This window comes from Podarcis pityusensis, assembly GCF_964106645.2.
Source record: "Podarcis pityusensis genome assembly, chromosome: 11".
In the NCBI taxonomy this organism is placed as follows: domain Eukaryota; kingdom Metazoa; phylum Chordata; class Lepidosauria; order Squamata; family Lacertidae; genus Podarcis; species Podarcis pityusensis.
Window position 1 is genome coordinate 56,100,888 of NC_138036.1, and position 15,843 is coordinate 56,116,730.

Below are 15,843 nucleotides of genomic sequence, written 5' to 3' on the forward strand. Positions count from 1 at the left end.
TCCTAAAAAGTAAGGGGAAATGTGTGTGCGTCTTATGGAGTGAATGCAGGCTGCACAGCTATCCCAGAAGCCAGAACAGCAAGAGGGATTGCTGCTTTCACTGCGTAGCGATCCCTCTTGCTGTTCTGGCTTCTGAGATTCAGATTTTTTTTTCTTGTTTTCCTCCTCCAAAAACTAGGTGCGTCTTGTGGTCTGGTGCGTCTTATAGAGCGAAAAATACGGTATGTTCTTTTATTTGCATGGCAAATGAGAAACTGGGAGAAGTACACACTACAGTATCGTCCTAGGTAAATTATTTTGCTGTGCAATCTGGACAGGTTGTGCTTGCCCATCCACTGCCCCTGTTCTCAGCACAGACAGTACAGGCGAGAGACGGAGTAGACTGAAGTTTCCAGCTCATGTGGAAAATGGAGGTCAGTTCTCCTCTGACTATACGAACCAGTCCACTTCAACACTGTCATGCAAACACATCACAACAGCTAAATAGGGAAGTAAAACACTCACCAACAAATTCAGGCGTCCCAAAAATGTTCTTGAACTCATTACTAAAGTCTATTTTATGTGCTAAGCCGAAGTCAATGATCTTGATACGAGGCTTTGGTACATTTCTATCCAGCAGCATTATGTTCTCAGGCTTTGAAGAAAAAAAGATTGGTTGCGTGTGAGCAGTTGCAAAACACAGGAACAATTTGGAAAGATAATCTCTTCCTGACAAGTACTCAAACTCATATGCTCTAAGCACCACACTCAACGGAAATGGCCCTGTGGCTGTGAAAACACATTGGTTCCTCACACTGAATCCTGACTGACACAGGTTCCCAGATGATGATTTATTATATCCAAACATCATAATATAATGGTGGGTCCTGCACAGAACAGCTGCAAGATTCACATTTGTTCTTTACAAAATCAGGAGTATTCCTAAGTGCTTAAAATAACTGAGGTAGAGACTCATAAAACACACATTTGCACATGCTAATTTGTATATACAAACACAAGTTTGGAAATAAACTTCACAGCAGCAAGCTAATTTATTTCTCATCCAAATGACCCTAAGTAAAATAAATTCTTCAATTAATTTGAGCCCATCCCCCCAATCTACCCCAAATCAGCGAGTCTTTAATTAAGTTCTCCTCAATTCATTTTCCACATCCAGTTCAAAACCAGAGTCTTCCTTCAAATTAATAATTACTCACATTCACCAATCATTAAATCTGGTTTGGAACTGAGACTGCACAGGTTCTTTCAGGTGGGCAAAGTGAGTGGAGTAGTAGGTTGGGGCACAAAATATTTAGGAAATAGTGCAGAAGCCCCGGGGCATGCTCCGCCACCACCATGATACTCTTATCAATAGCTACCTTCTACATAAATAATGGGGATTTTTATTATGCTATCCAAGTTCTAAGTGTTGCTTTAGGCACTATTCCCAAACTTAAAATCTATCCAACATACCTTGAGATCAAAGTGTGCAATTTGCAGAGAGTGCAGATAGTTAACACCATTGAGGATTTGCTTGAGAAATTCTGTGGCCTCCTCTTCAGACAGAGATTCCTTTTCAGCTAAAAAATCAAAGAGCTCCCCTCCTGCGACACTGTGAGAATAGGAGCAGCAGTTATTGACTTTAACCTATTGATTTTTTTCCAGCTTAAGGACTTTGTACAGCCATATTAAGAAAGGCAATCCATTCTTAAAAGCTTCCTGCACAGGATCTGAACACGTTTGTTTTTGTTTTTCTAATTACAATTCAAATGTTTATTTCAGTCTGCCATGTAACAATGCAAGCTTGAAAATTCTAGGCACCTAGAAAATTGACTGCCTCTGAAGAATTGTTCTGGTATACTGAACTGTTTTTCTAGCTATATTATCATAGGTTGTACTTTAATTTATGAAAATCAATGAGGTTCATACATTGTTTTGGATGACAGGAAGTGGGAGTATTAGCAAGTTTCCGGTGGCAGGAGAGAAATAGCAATATTATATGCAACTATTGATTTTAAAGCAGAACACAGAAAAGTCACACATTGTTTCCCCATAACTCTATAAACGTTGACTCCTGCCATCTCCCAACCATTTCCATACTTTGGTTATAATTTTCAGCACTGCAGCAAACTTTATTTTAAATATTTCTGTGTACCCTTTGCCTGCATAAGGACTACTTTTTAAAGGTTCTCAAATATTTTGATTGTAAAATCTGTCAAGAAACTCTTACAAATGAATGTGTACACGCATAGTCCTTTTTCCATCCATCACTTTCTGTGATGATGAATAGCAGCTGACAATAACAGTTTACTGGCTCACCATCACATCCTTTCGTTCTATACAAAATTGAATCGCAACACTCTCTGAAAACAACTGAGCAATGTTCTTGGCTTTTTTGTTCCAAATGTTACTTCTTTGTGTCAGCATCTACTTTATTAGCAACAAATATTAAGTGACAAAGGCGGATTTTAAAATGAAACATTGATGAAAAGATCCTTGCCTATTACCACTGTCTTTATCGTATTTATTACTTATTTATATATCTCCTTCCCATTCACCAAGCGCTCTCAAAGCAGCAACTAACCCATAAAAAGAAGAAACTTGGCACTGAAACTCAACAGTGGTAATTAAAAAACAAAAACAAACAAAAAAAACCAACCCAAAGGGGGAAAGATGCAGATGCCTTAAGCAATCTTTAGAAGACAAGGGAGAGGAAGCCAACTGGATGGTTTTCCTTGTGGAGATCCACAACACAGAGATGGAAAAGACCTTACCTATAACCGTATATAAATTGGAACCGTATATAAATTTGAATTATGGTGCGGGAGGAGACTCTTGAGAGTCCCATGGACTGCTAGAAGATCAAACCTCTCCATTCTGAAGGAAATCAGCCCTGAGCGCTCACTGGAAGGACAGATCGTGAAGCTGAGGCTCCAATACTTTGGCCACCTCATGAGAAGACTCCCTGGAAAAGACCCTGATTTTGGGAAAGATGGAGGGCACTAGGAGAAGGGGACGACAGAGGACGAGATGGTTGGACAGTGTTCTCGAAGCTACCAGCATGAGTCTGACCAAACTGCGGGTAGCAGTGGAAGACAGGAGTGCCTGGCGTGCTCTGGTCCATGGGGTCACGAAGAGTCGGACACGACTAAACGACTAAACAACAACAACAAATTGGAAAGGTCTGAATGGAAATCAGTCTTCCCTCAAGTAACCTGGTTTTAGGCTGTCTGTGGCTTTAAAAATTAACACCATTATTTTTTATTGTGCCTGCAAACTACCTTGTAGGCAGTCAAGCTTCAAGAGGCACAATATGTGCTCTGTGATCAGACCCAGATAACATTGTCGCTGATCATTCCCAACAAGCTGAACTATTCCAGCCTTCCAAAAGTAGCCTTATACAGAACATGGTATGCAAGCCAATCTGGAAGCTACCAAAGTATGTATGAAACAGCCAAGCCCATATTTCTATTTACTTTAAAGCTCTAAACCAATTGTAGTACTGTCAGGGGTAATCATGGGTACCTTCATCTCACCACTGGGGTGTTGTGCAGGCATTAGAACAGCCCATAGACAAAGTGCCATTAAGTCCACCAGGGGTTGGTGAGATGTATCTGGAAAGTCCCATAACAGGGTGTGAAGGCAACAGCCTCCTCTGTCCCACACTCCATCTTCCCTGCAAGAAACCACTAGCATACCTGGCGCACAAATCTCAACAATGGCCTTATCTTTCACTATCTGACGCAGTGAATCCCATAATGATTTCTTGTTCATATGAAGACATACAACCACACATGCAATCACTGTCCTATATGGCTGGCTGAGGTGTTTTTTTCACTCTTTTTATGTTAAAAATGTTTTGCGATCATGGCTGACATATGTTTTATCCTTCTACGCTGGGTTTGGATTCAGTGCTAAATTTACAGTGGACCCTCGAGTTATGTACCTCTCTGGATACGTAATCTTCGGGTTGCGAAAGCGGCAAACCCAGAAGTATTTTTACGGGTTTTGCTGCTCATGCATGTGCAGAAGCACTCTGCGTGCCATGCGCATGCGCAGAAGCAGCGCCTCTGGTTATGGATTTTTCGGGGTGCATATGGACCCCCGGAACGAATTAAATCCGTATCCAGAGGGTCCACTGTATTGTATTTTTGTTGTGTTTATAACCTTGCTTACAATATTTGATGTATTGTACATTGGCAAGAGAAATTATTTTATGAGGCGGCTAATATATATGAATAAATGCAATGTGCCCTTTATGTGCAATCAATTCTACTTTATAGCACAGCTGTGATCGTACATTTGCATGTATGTAGGGCAATATGAAAATTTCATGTGAAAGGCAGGCATGCATATGGGTCTCCCAAGGATGTACAGAGTGTTGCCTTCCCTAGCAATCTGAACTAGTCCTGAGTGACCATCAGTCGCAGAGCATTATTAATTCTTATTGCTTATGCAGCTGCATCATTTTTAAGCAGCTAGAGAGACATGCTCATACCCAGAAGAGCTTAGTCTAAAACTGGATAGAAGACACAAGGGGAGTAAAGGGTTGCAGACAAAGATTACAAATACTCCACATGTCAATCCATATCCCAATGCTCAATTCAGTTCTCTGCCTTCCACTCAACTTTGAATAGCTCAAGAATCCAAATATCCCACTCGTTAGGGCCATTCACTGAATATCCTTTCACAAATCTGTGGCCTCCAGGTGCTGATGGACTACAACTTTCACCATTCCTGAGCACTGGTCATACTGGCTGGGGCTGATGGGAGTTGCAGTCCAATAACACCTGGAGAACCACAGGTCCCCCATCCATAGCTGTCAACTTACAGATTTGAAAATAAGGGACCAGCAGCCTCAAAAATAAGGGATCAGCAGCCAAAATAAGGGATTTTCCAGGCACAGGTATGTTCAACTTCTGAGCCCCTCCGAGCCAAAGGCAGAAAGCCCAGCCAGCAGCCAAACGAAGCCTCAAGCGGTGGTTCCCACAGCGCAGCAACCCGGCAAAGGGGATGCAGCAAGGAAAACCACCATCACCTCTCCGCTGGGAAGCGCTGAGCAAAGGCGAGTCCCCAGGCAACGCAGCCGATTTGATCGGCACAAGGCATGCAAGCTCCACCCCCCCAGTCATTCTTAGACTCCTTATTGGGTGAGCAATGCAGCCAAGCAACACAGTTAGAGCCTCCCTCCTCCCTGGCTGGTAGGCAGGGAGGGAGAGGAGCTGCTTCCTTTGAAACCCGGGAAATTTAAGGGACATCATCAATAAGGGACAGCAGCGGGACACAGCGCTAGGATAAGGGACTTTCCCGCCAAATAAGGGACGGTTGATAGCTATGTCCCCATCCCTAATTTTATAGAATATAATTTCATTTTACAGTTTGCTAGTATGACAATAGCCCACGCTACTTTCATTTTCTACTGCAGAAGTTTGCTTTGTCCAAGATACATTACCTTTGAATCTCTACATCATATGCCTAACATGAATAGCTGCACTGTATAAAGGCTGCTATTCATGTTAGGTGTATAATGTATACCCTGTACCCGTGGCTCCTAGAAGCTGTGAGCATGCAACAGTGGCCACACACAAGGAAATGGCTTTGACTGGTCAGCTAAACCAGGAGAGGGTAACCTATGGGACTTCCCCTGCATGCGAAGAAAGGCTCTGGTGCATTGAGTGGTCTAGACCAACAGCGGGTCCAACGGTCAAGAAGGTGGTTACTGCACATGTTGTAGAGGGAACTGAGGGGCAGATGGGGCTAGTCAACCTGGGAAGGTCGCCCATCTAGGAAAAGGAAAGCTCTGATCCTAAACCACTGCTGCCTTGCAGCTCTACTCATTCATGAGAAGGGCTTTGGCAGCAAATCTGGAGGAAAAAATCTGTATCTGCTAAGGAGTAAACTCCACACAAATCCAGAGTGGAATCCCAAAGACAGTTGGATGGTGTCTCATACGCCTCATTTCAGCAACTCGTTTCTGCAGCCAAGCTAGTACCAAATGTACTGTTCTGCTTCCCTTTTGACCACATCAGTGAAGCTAAGTGTGGGGTCTTGTTGTCTGGGCCACCCAGGACCTTCATACACACTGCCCAGGCTTGCACCCCAGAGAGGTCACTTCAGTGCTGCTAAAGCAGCAAAAACAACATGGGAGGCAGGCATTGTTACCTGTCTCCACACCCACAGCAGGCGCTGTGATTCTCCAGCAGTTTGCCTTCACCCCCAGAGACACACTTCATAAGTCTCTTGAGACAGATAGATGCGAACAATAAAGACTGTATATACCGGTACTACAGAAAAACAACTTAATAGGAACAATTAGAGGAGACAGTAATGGGCATAACCTATGGTTGGATTAGAGGGGATTGGAGTAGTATTGAAGAAATGAAGAGAGGCGGAAGAAAAAAGTAGCGGTAGCCATGGGCAGGAAACAACCTTTGCTTCTCAATGTGAAATGCAGGAAAGGTGAAACCATTGTAAATGGGCAGGCATTTCATCAAATAGAAGCATGAAACAAAAGCCCACATCTAAGAGGTTTACCTAAGCAGGGTAACTGCTAACACATCCCACATTTCAGTGCACTGCTGCTTTGTGATTCATTATAATGCCACAGCATGTACCAAGTTAAGCTTGAGCAGTTTATTCACCTTAATGGAACTAAAAAGCAAATTATAAAATTAAAATGTGAATAATCTCCATTTCACCCAGATGAAGCCAGTGGAATGTTTAAAATGCTGTTTTCAGAAGTTCACTTCTTGAACATCTGCTATAAATATTTCTGAAAAGAAATGCAGCGCAGCAAAGTGGTCTAATTAGTTGATGATTAACTTGTCCTTTGAAGAAATAACTTGTCCCCTACATTAGCCGCCATATTTTTTCCACACAGGAGATTTTATTTGCAGCATATTTATGACAACAGCTGAGGGCAAGTCTAATTGATTATTTTCCTTCTGGTTCTCTAATAGGGATTACTGACTAAATTCTGCATAGCTCCTTAAAGAACTGCATGCTCTTGAACTCTGATTAGCAGAACATTATAGTGAGTGCCACCCACAGACTCTAAATACTTCTAATGAACATAGCATATAATTACATTAAATTCAGATCATGTATGAACCCTGCAGCTTTCTCATTCAGCAGCAGAAAAGTAACCATTCCAATGCAATTTCTCCGATTCGTACCTAAAAGTTTATACTGACTGCTTCCCCAAGCATAAAATAACACAAAGATCACACTAAGCAAACAGCAGACACTATTAGTCACTGGCATGTGCTGTATCCTCGTAAGGATAAACAACTATAGAACCAACGTTTCAGCAACCTAACATTTCATTTTTGTTCTAGTTTCATCCTTAACATAAAACATTTTCCAGAAACAAGCTCTTTGAGAATTGCTTTTTCTGACATGTTGGTTAATCTCTTGTATGGAAGAAGCACCAACAACCAAGACCAGCACTCTGATTACTGTATTGGAGGTAGAAGCAACAAGAAGCCATTGCAGAGTTGGTTTTTCTGAGACCTATATACCCAGAGCAAAACAGCTGCAAACCTAATAAAACCCCTCAGTATTTAACACACAAGAAAGCTGTATCTACAGTACTCCCTCTCTGGATCACAAGAGGCAATTATATTTTTATGCATGCATAAGGAGTTTACAAATGGAATCAACAGAAAACATACATGTGGAGTTGGCTATAGGTTCTAGTGCAAGGTTTAACTGAGAATCTTCAAGAAGATCAAGTACTGTGTTTAACAGTAACAAAAAGATGCCTGCAGTCAACACTTCCATCCTCTGGGAGGAAAAATATATCACACAGCACTAGAAAATAATTATTTTTCAAAAGAAGCAAACAACTCTTTCGCAAGCTTTGGGATTAAATGCTACATCCCATAAGATATAATTATAGATTTTAAACAGTAACCTTGAAACAGATTAGCTTCAAAAACCAGCATCATCATTCCTTAATGAGCTAGTAGCATTGTACTTACATGCCTTTATTAATGAACTGATTAAATAATTAAGGCACCAGCTAAATAGTTATTGTCCCATGGAGCATTTTAAGCCCAGTGCGTTTAACAAAATTAAAATGGCCTGCATTGGAAATGGAGAGTAAATCGGAACAAAACAGAGATTAGCCCGATTGGTTTTGCTATTGGGGAACCTATCCTTTTTCATTGATCATTCATGGTGAAAAATGAGGCCTGAACGTTTAGTTAATAGCTTTTCTTCTTGCTTGATAAGATAGAAAAGAAAAGAGTGATAAAGTCGGCATAGGCGCCGACTTTAGTCCAAGATTGAGGGGGTTCAGCGGGTGTCACGTGTTTGTGACATCGTGTACCCAATGTTGCTTCGTCAGGAGGGGGTCAAGCATGGACCCCAGTGCAGTACGGCTTCAATGGCCAGCAGCTCCTCCTCTCTGGCTCTCAGGAGGAGCCAGTCACAGAAGCCACACCGCACTCTGCCTCCTCTGCCCCCTCAACACTGAGTGCACTCTCATGTTAAATGTGTATCCTTTTCAGATTCATCCTATGTATACTGAACACTAGATGAAATCCCCGCCCCCACCCCCATGGGGCTCAGCAGTGTTAACTAGTTGACTAGAAGTGTTAACTAACTAACTAACTAAGTCAGCTAAGAGCGTTAACTAACAAGAAGGAATAAATTATAGGGAAATATTCAGCAATAGCAGACCAGATGTCTGGCAGCTAACCTTTATTGAAAATTGTATTTTTAAATGAGTAAGTTTGAAAAATTGATGGTTCAAGTTTCCAGCCCGACTCCCCAAACTAAATGAGTTCCTTTTTCATGCATTTGAGATATTTACTTAACAGTGCTTCGTTTCTGTCAGGAGCCAGTGCCAGGAGTAAATCAGCAATAAAAAAACACCACTGGTGTCAGTGGATGCTTTATTCAAAGAAACCAAATCAGTGTAGGCCGAGTGATCATACTTGCAAGGACTAAAGGTCCCTGCTTTCCCACCGCTATATTAGGCTCCTCCCTCTGTGCCTTCCCCAGCAGCCTGAGGCTCCTTCGCTTTGTCTCCCTTCACTCTGCCCTCTTCATTTCTCTGTGTCCTGGGAGACCAGAGAGGAGGGGAGATGGCCGCAGCAGGAAGCAGAGACCCCTTGATTCTTCAGCAGCCTGCTTCATCTGTCTCCTCTCCTCTCCTGCCACTGAGTCTGGAAGGCTCTCTGCCCCAGCCTCTTCCTGCTCACTAAACTCTGTTGCCTTTTCAGCTTCTGGTGCCTCCTTCTCCCAGTCTGCTCCCTCTGACCATGCATTGGTGGAGCAATAGAGTACTTCTGTTGCTCCACCAACAAGCAAAATGCAAGAAACTGGCAACCGGGGGGAAGAGAAACCTAATTGCCACATGTAGGTAAAAATGACAGGGATTTCCACTTCACTACTCAGTTTGATTCTCTTGTTTGTTTTCTCACTGTTTAACTCTCAAATCATTGATCTGCTATAAAACAAAATAAATTTTCTAACTCACCTCTGTGCACACACACAACACAATTCTTTTTCACAATTCTACCACCCAGAACTACCACCCTTCTCTCAAAAAGCTGCAGATATTTTATTAAGATCCGTACCACAGTTTTTTCTAGCACAAACTGACAGAAGGTGCATTTCCAAAAACATACATTTCTGATTTTCAGAAACTGCCCCACCCCCTAAAAAGCAATTTCAAAACTACTTACAGTTCAAGAATAAGAATTACATCCATTTTACTTTCATAAACATCGTGCAGAGTAATCACATTGGGATGCTGGATTTCCTTCAATATGTTTACTTCTCGTTCAATGTCTTCTCGGGTCACTCCTCGGCGGCTGGATTTTGTTCTTCGTTTCTTGATGAATTTTGCAGCATACTGTGCTCCAGTGCTCTTCTCTCGACATTTCCTTACTACTGCAAACTGTCCACTAAGAAACACAAGACAGTAGGAAAGGTATTTATTAAGTATAGTACAAAAATATTTTCTATTGCTACACACAACAAGGTAAAGGTAAAGGGACCCCTGACCATTGGGTCCAGTCATGTCTGACTCTGGGGTTGCGGCGCTCATCTCGCTTTATTGGCTGAGGGAGCCATTAAAGCAGCTTCTGGTGAACCAGAGCAGCACACGGAAACGCCGTTTACCTTCCCGCCGGAGCGGTACCTATTTATCTACTTGTACTTCGACATGCTTTCGAACTGCTAGGTTGGCAGGAGCAGGGACCGAGCAACGGGAGCTCACCCCGTCGCGGGGATTCGAACCGCCGACCTTCTGATCGGCAAGTCCTAGGCTCTGTGGTTTAACCCACAGCACCACCCACGTCCCTGCTACACACAATAGAAATGACAAAAATTCGGAATTCATTGGCATATGCAAAATTGGGTTAATATTGGAAAACTGATAAAAAATTATTCGGCAAAAAAGAAAGAAAGAAAAGACAAAAATTAAATATGAAAGGAACACAGAAGTGTGCTCATACCTGGTGACACCACTGGTCCATTTAGCTCACTTGGTGCTAGCCACGGATTCAACCAATGAGCTGTGATCTTTCCCCAATACAACCACTCATTTAAAAAGAAATAAATCCCTAACTGCAATGCGGAAAATGTTTGGTGGGTGGGGAATCACCAGAAAAGCAATTTAGCACTAATTAAAATAGGCTTTAAAATGCTGCACATAACAAAGGTTAGAGTGAATGTGTACCAAACTGATACCACCTTTTTGATACGTCACTACCAGAGTCAAAACCCTGACATTTCAACAAGAAAGAGCAACACTTTAAGGTGGAGTCCAATGTAGCACCAAGTCTCTCGTTCCATTAGCATAATTATTTATCCATGTACAAGGGAACACCCTCTCACTCTCCTCCTCTTGTGTGCTCCCTAAATTTGCTTTAAGGATTCCACCAACCTTCTGGAGCAGATTTGGGGAAAGTGTGGAGTGTGCATGAGAGAAAGGGGGGAGGGAGTCCCTTTGTGCAAGTGGAAATCCTTGCACTGAATACCACCCTTAAGGGCATCTATACCTGTGGATAGTGCACCCAATCTTCTGGGGAAAATACAGGATGCTGACCACTGGATGCCCCAATGCCCCATAACAAGCACAGTAAGCCTGAAACTTGCTCTCACTTTACTTAGGCGATTGACACCTGCAACCTTACATGAGTGAGGTGGGGGAAATAAATAAATGGAGAACTGGGGGAACCCACTGCCCTCCGTGCCCCATTTATTTACAGTCATGGGAAAAAGAAAGTATACCTTCTTTGAATTCTGTGGCTTTACATATAAGGACATAATTACTTGTTCCTTAGCAGGTCTTAAAATTAGGTAAATACAACTTCAGATGAACAACAACAACAACAACAAATAATAATAATAATAATAATAATAATAATAATAATAATAATTTAGTTGTATCCCTCCCTCCCTGGCCTAAGCCGGGCTCAGAGCGGCTAACAACAAGTAAAAATAGCACAATGTACAGTGGTACCTCAGGTTAAGTATTTAATTCGTTCTGGAGGTCTGTTCTTAACCTGAAACTGTTCTTAACCTGAAGCACCACTTTAGCTAATGGGGCCTCCCGCTGCCGCTGCACGATTTCTGTTCTCATCCTGAAGCAAAGTTCTTAACCTGAGGTACTATTTCTGGGTTAGCAGAGTCTGTAACCTGAAGCGTATGTAACCTGAAGCATATGTAACCCGAGGTACCACCGTATATAAAATCACAGAGTAAATTAATTCTAAAATCAATTCAGAATCAAACTAATGGCAATCACAGGGTTAGAGTTCTTTGAGGATTACAGAAGGAGAGAGGGGGTCAGACTGTGCCTTGGCCAAAGGCCTGGCGGAACAGCTCCATCTTGCAGGCCCTGCAGAAAGATGTCAAGTCCCGCAGGGCCCTAGTCTCTTGTGACAGAGCATTCCACCAGATCGGGGCCACGGCCAAAAAAGCCCTGGCTCTGGTCAAGGCCAGCCTAACCTCCCTGTGGCCCGGGATCTCCAAGATGTTTTTATTTGAGGACCGTAATTTCCTCCGTGGGACATACTAGGAAAGGTGGTCCCGTAGGTACGAGGCAGACCCCTAGAACCAAACTCTTGCAAATGCAGTGTAAATGAATGAAGCATGGTAATTCCACATTAAATGCCCAGTGTGGAAGCATCCCATGATAACCAAAACTCCAATGTAAAGAAGACTGTTATTTCATTTGAAGGGTGTATTTCATTTGAATTTAGTGTAACCAGTACAGCGATTCAGTTACATGTTGATACATATTTCAAAGGTGGCTAAGATCTTCCTTTGTTCATAAGCAACAGCAACCCGGGGGGCAAACGTTCTGCAGATGATCTCAGTGACTGAGCTGCAAAATAAGGTTCAGGTGGTCCCTAAGGTTCCTTAGACCTAAGTTGTTCCGGGTTTTGTGAGTTAATACAAAAACCTTGAACCTGACTTAGCAGGAGATATTTCTAAATATTATGGAAAATTTGACATTGTTTACCGCATATGCCTATTTTCCATTTCCATTTGCTTTGTAATGAAGGAATATCAACAATATATATTAATGATTCATACAATTAAGGACTTGTGGGATTTTTATTACTACAGAGGCAGGTATAAACTGAAATAAGAGAGCTTTCCATGGGTGTTTGTGAGCTGAAGTGTGGGAAGAAATCCTGAAAGCCATTTTGCTAAAAATTAACTACAACATTAGTGTGCTCTCATTTCATTACTATGCTTCGTCACAGCTGCCCGTGCTGCAAATACAGGAAACACTCTGCAGGTTTCAAAAGTATAGTGCCAAGTGTCATAGGTTTTATTAGAATTGAAGAGATAATTTTAATAATAATAATAATAATAATAATAATGCTGCCTAGCACTCTACTTAAATAATATTAACTAGCGTATATAATTTCCCTCAAGGGAGAATATCAGTTGAAGACAGTGAGAATCACAATGAAAGCACTTTGCAAGAATAAGTGCTGTCTTTTAATAACAGTGATTTGTTTGTGATCCTGCAATTCTCTTTGAATTGGTGGATAATTGCTACTCTAAATCTCCTCTGTTCAAGGTGCTTGGCATCAGCCTATGCAAGTGTTGTAGGCGTAATGATTTTTTCAACCATCTTTCTGACCAGTTAGCATATCATCTGACAGATAAAATTGTGTTTTAGCGTTTAATCCAGGAAATCATAAGCCGCTGCTTAAAACAAAGCTTGGGGAGGAAAGATAAGGTGAAGAGGGAATTCACAAATTTACGTAAATGGGCTCTGTGTCCCAGCCCTCTTGTTGCTCTCCAGCACGGATAGGGTGCACACATAAAGGATTACTAATTAGCACAACATGGGCAACAATAACTCCCATGGCAGCCCAACTTCCTTCTCTTTATAAAAAAAGACAAAAAGAATCAGACATTGGAATGTTTATAAAGCTATTACTACTAGATGAAATTATAGTAAGTTGTATTTACCATTTCCACCCCTGCACTGTAATTAATTTAGAAATTCCGTAAGACTTTACAATACCAGTTTATTAGAAGAAATTTCACTGGGGGGAAAAATTAAGCCTATATGTCTTAAAGGAAGCTGAAGTCCCATCAGTTAAATGGATCTGATTGCATTTAGTTCTTTGTTTCATGGTCCGGACGATACTCAGAAGTTGCTTGCCCACTGAGGTGGATCCACAACACAACCTTTCTTGCAGCAAAATTAGTGTCCTTACTGAAAGGGTTGAGATGGACAGGAGGTCTGCATGGTGTAGGCAACAGGGACGCCGGACTGATTCTGCTGGTGTGTGAACACAGTGCTGACCTTCCTGTCTCCTCACCCTTCCCAGTAAGGGGCAGTGACTCTACTGACAGCAGGCTGGGTGAGGTGCAATATGGGGCATATTTTTTAAACTTAATTTTTGGCTTTATGTCTCTGGAAAATTATTATGTCTCATTTCTTAGAAGGAGGGGAACGATGAAGACAGGCAAATGCACACAGATCAGTCTTGACCAAATAGAGATTAGTCTGTTAAGCGACAATGGAAAAGCTATTGTTCTGTGAATAGAACTTTAGCAATAAAGATGGTAAGGGACCTCTTTCAAACCCTTCAATTTAAAGCCACAGCTTTTTAAAAAACAGATAATACTGTCTTTTCTTTTCTTTTTGTCAACTGTGTGAAAGGCAAAAATTAACAGAGGCAGCTGGAACTTAGGGAAGTTGAAAAAGGAAAATGCTAAGAAGTCAATTCACGATATATTCATAGAATGTATCACTGCCCCCCCAGGGAGATATATACAAGATTTTCCCTTATTAAAAACACTCTCTAGTATAGTAATATTTACAAAATGAACAAATATTTTTAAACCAGTTTACACTGCCTCCCACATCTGTCTGAAGGGAGTACAAAAAAGCCCAACACAATGATAAGATATTACAAAATAAATGCAGCTGAAATTGAAAATGAACAAATTAAGTGACATGCTGGATTAAAAAAACCAGCAGACGCCTCTGTACACAAATATGCTCTGACGGAGGTGCTGAAAAAGTATAAATGATTTTGGCTTAGTTTGGAGGGAATGCTGAAGATGATTTAACATATGGGATAGCACCATAGTAAAGGCTCTCCCCCTAGTTGTACCACTGCTTCATCCTCTTCATGAACCAGTGCAGATGCACAACCTCCAATTTCCTAAACATGCTTTATGGGGTGGGCTTGGCTTGTGAGCTACCTTCCCTTCTGTCTAACTTCTCTGTTCTAGCATCAACTCATCTCTCCTTTCCAAACATTAAACATGATGTAGTGTTACATCTAAATTGGCACCAACAGCATTAGCGCTAACCAGAATTTGAAAAACAAAATCAAAAACAGCTTAAATCTTCATTTAAAGCTCTGGTTAGTACTAAGGTGGTGTACAGACTGTCTTCCCCAACCTCACATCCTCCAGATGTTTTGGACAACAACCCTCATCAGCTAGTACGGCCATTGGCCAAGGATGATGGAAGTTGTAGCCCAAAACATCTGGAAGGCACCAGGTTGAGGAAGTCTGATGTAGCCTTCAGTCTGCATTGGTGTGAAGCCTGGCTAACACTTACAAGAGAAGGAGGATTAATATGGAAGAAGGGAGGGTGTGCACGAATTCCCTCACTCATTCCCTTAACCATGGGATCAGCATGGTTAAGCGATTGTCAATATTACATCGCTTTCAGGCGATGTATCCATAAGCTCAGTTATGTTTGAACCTATTTCAACACACAAATCATGCTTTGTAAGGAACAGACAAATCAGGACATCAACCACAGTCTGAAGCTGGTTTGAAAACCAGTTTCTGCTGCTGACATATGAATTCACAAATCGAAGTTAGAGCCACGCTTCTCAATCTCAATGGGCTACTACAGAGACACGAAGTGAAGAACTCAAGAAGTTATGTGCCGCACATGGAACAAAGTTGGGAAAGGCTGTTCTAGATACTGCAGGAATGAGTGTGCACAAAATAATCAAATACAAGAATCCTTGCATAATATTCATGTTGAGCAGGATGTAAGGAAGGTGTAGTAAAGGTATTAAGGGATGTGTCATAAATCTCTAGATTAATTTGCTGGAATTTTAATGCTGCCTGACGCCCAAGGCTATGAATTATAACACACTAAAAAGCCAATATGAAAACATTAAAAGCATTGTCCTAAAAAAACAAAAACACCACTTACGAACTAATGTTATGTTAGTTGTATCCACCTTGTGAAAGTGATAGAAAGCTGAGTTTAAGTGCAAGTAATAATGAACAAACAAACAAACAAACAAACAAGCGCTTCAAATTGCACATGTAAAACACTAACTGGTGCTATTTAATCTGTTTATATTGCAGTAATTCTTAGTGATAATCTGGCCAATACAT

At 41.6% G+C, this 15,843-nt stretch overlaps 1 protein-coding gene across 4 annotated transcripts in view; it reads right to left on the reverse strand.

Moving 5' to 3' along the window:
* Window positions 1-15,843, reverse strand: part of DAPK1 (death associated protein kinase 1) — an 81,083-nt gene that overhangs the window by 40,303 nt on the left and 24,937 nt on the right. For all 4 annotated transcript variants that reach the window (XM_080972285.1, XM_080972284.1, XM_080972286.1 and 1 more), the window contains 3 exons: window positions 9,675-9,896; window positions 1,453-1,591; window positions 505-634 (listed from right to left, as the gene is read on the reverse strand). In XM_080972285.1, coding sequence (XP_080828411.1) covers window positions 505-634; window positions 1,453-1,591; window positions 9,675-9,896 — 491 coding nt within the window. The remainder of the gene's footprint in view (window positions 1-504; window positions 635-1,452; window positions 1,592-9,674; window positions 9,897-15,843) is intronic.